Consider the following 926-nt stretch of genomic DNA (forward strand, 5'->3'; position numbering starts at 1 on the left):
ATGATACACGGATTTGATAGTAATGTATAAAATGGATATTCATTTTGAGATTTGCTAAATATTACATTACATAAGTGTTAATCATCTTTTTAAATGTTTTTTTTTTTTTTAGGATGACAGCGAAGTAGTCGAAATATAAGAATCAAGGAAATGAGCATGTATCATCATTCAGAAAAAAGTCTTGGTTTAGTAAAATTTTTTTAGCAAAAGTGACAGTACAGACTTTTGCATTGTTACAAAAGATATTTCCGACTCCACACTTTTGAATGGTAGTGTGTAATGAAATAAATTCTGATTTTGTTTTAGACATTACTTTAAAAAAAAAAAAGTAGAGAGTGTACAGTTAATGCTATTCCAAACTATTATATATACTGGTATTTTATATCCACTTGCTGTAGACAGTCAAGTACCTCAGTGTAACGAAACATCATCTTGAGGCCACGGGGGGACCTGCGCTTCTGGATGTATCGAAGAGCACATTCCAGACAGAAAACCACGTTGTCACTTTCGTGAACAACCTGTTGAACAAGAGACAGGGAGAGTACAGCATATGCTAATATATTATAGCATAGCTAGACCAATTAGCCTGAGGAAATCCCTGTGTATAAAGTACATCAACTGATGGTTATTGTTTTACAATGAAATGTAGGATATAAAGTGATGAGTATTGTTGTAAATTTACCATGGAGAGGTAACACAGATGCTGACACACTTGGCAGCGTCTGTCAGCCGTGTCTTCTGTGTATCTCGACCGTTGCTGCTTCTTCTTGTCTGCTTGAGACTCGCAGTGTGTGCCGTAGCGCGCAGACAGACGGAGCCCGGCCTTGAACAGATCCCTGCGCTGGCTGATCTCTGCATCCCTGAAAAAGCACGCAACAGGAATTTGACCCAACATTTATGGACAGTTTCTGAGATTCGGAAAATTT

General features: G+C 37.6%; 1 protein-coding gene across 1 annotated transcript; it reads right to left on the reverse strand.

The window, feature by feature from the left end:
* Positions 1–372: 372 nt before the first annotated feature.
* LOC107735731 (protein Jumonji-like) lies at positions 373–860 on the reverse strand (the record flags this gene model as incomplete). Its single annotated transcript, XM_016547320.1, has 2 exons — positions 373–518; positions 683–860. Coding segments are annotated over 2 exons (324 nt in total), but the record flags the coding sequence as incomplete, so codon positions are not given.
* Between the last annotated feature and the right edge of the window lie 66 nt (positions 861–926).

Source organism: Sinocyclocheilus rhinocerous, unplaced genomic scaffold (assembly GCF_001515625.1).
Source record: "Sinocyclocheilus rhinocerous isolate Xijiao unplaced genomic scaffold, SAMN03320098_v1.1 C36266846, whole genome shotgun sequence".
Taxonomy (NCBI): domain Eukaryota; kingdom Metazoa; phylum Chordata; class Actinopteri; order Cypriniformes; family Cyprinidae; genus Sinocyclocheilus; species Sinocyclocheilus rhinocerous.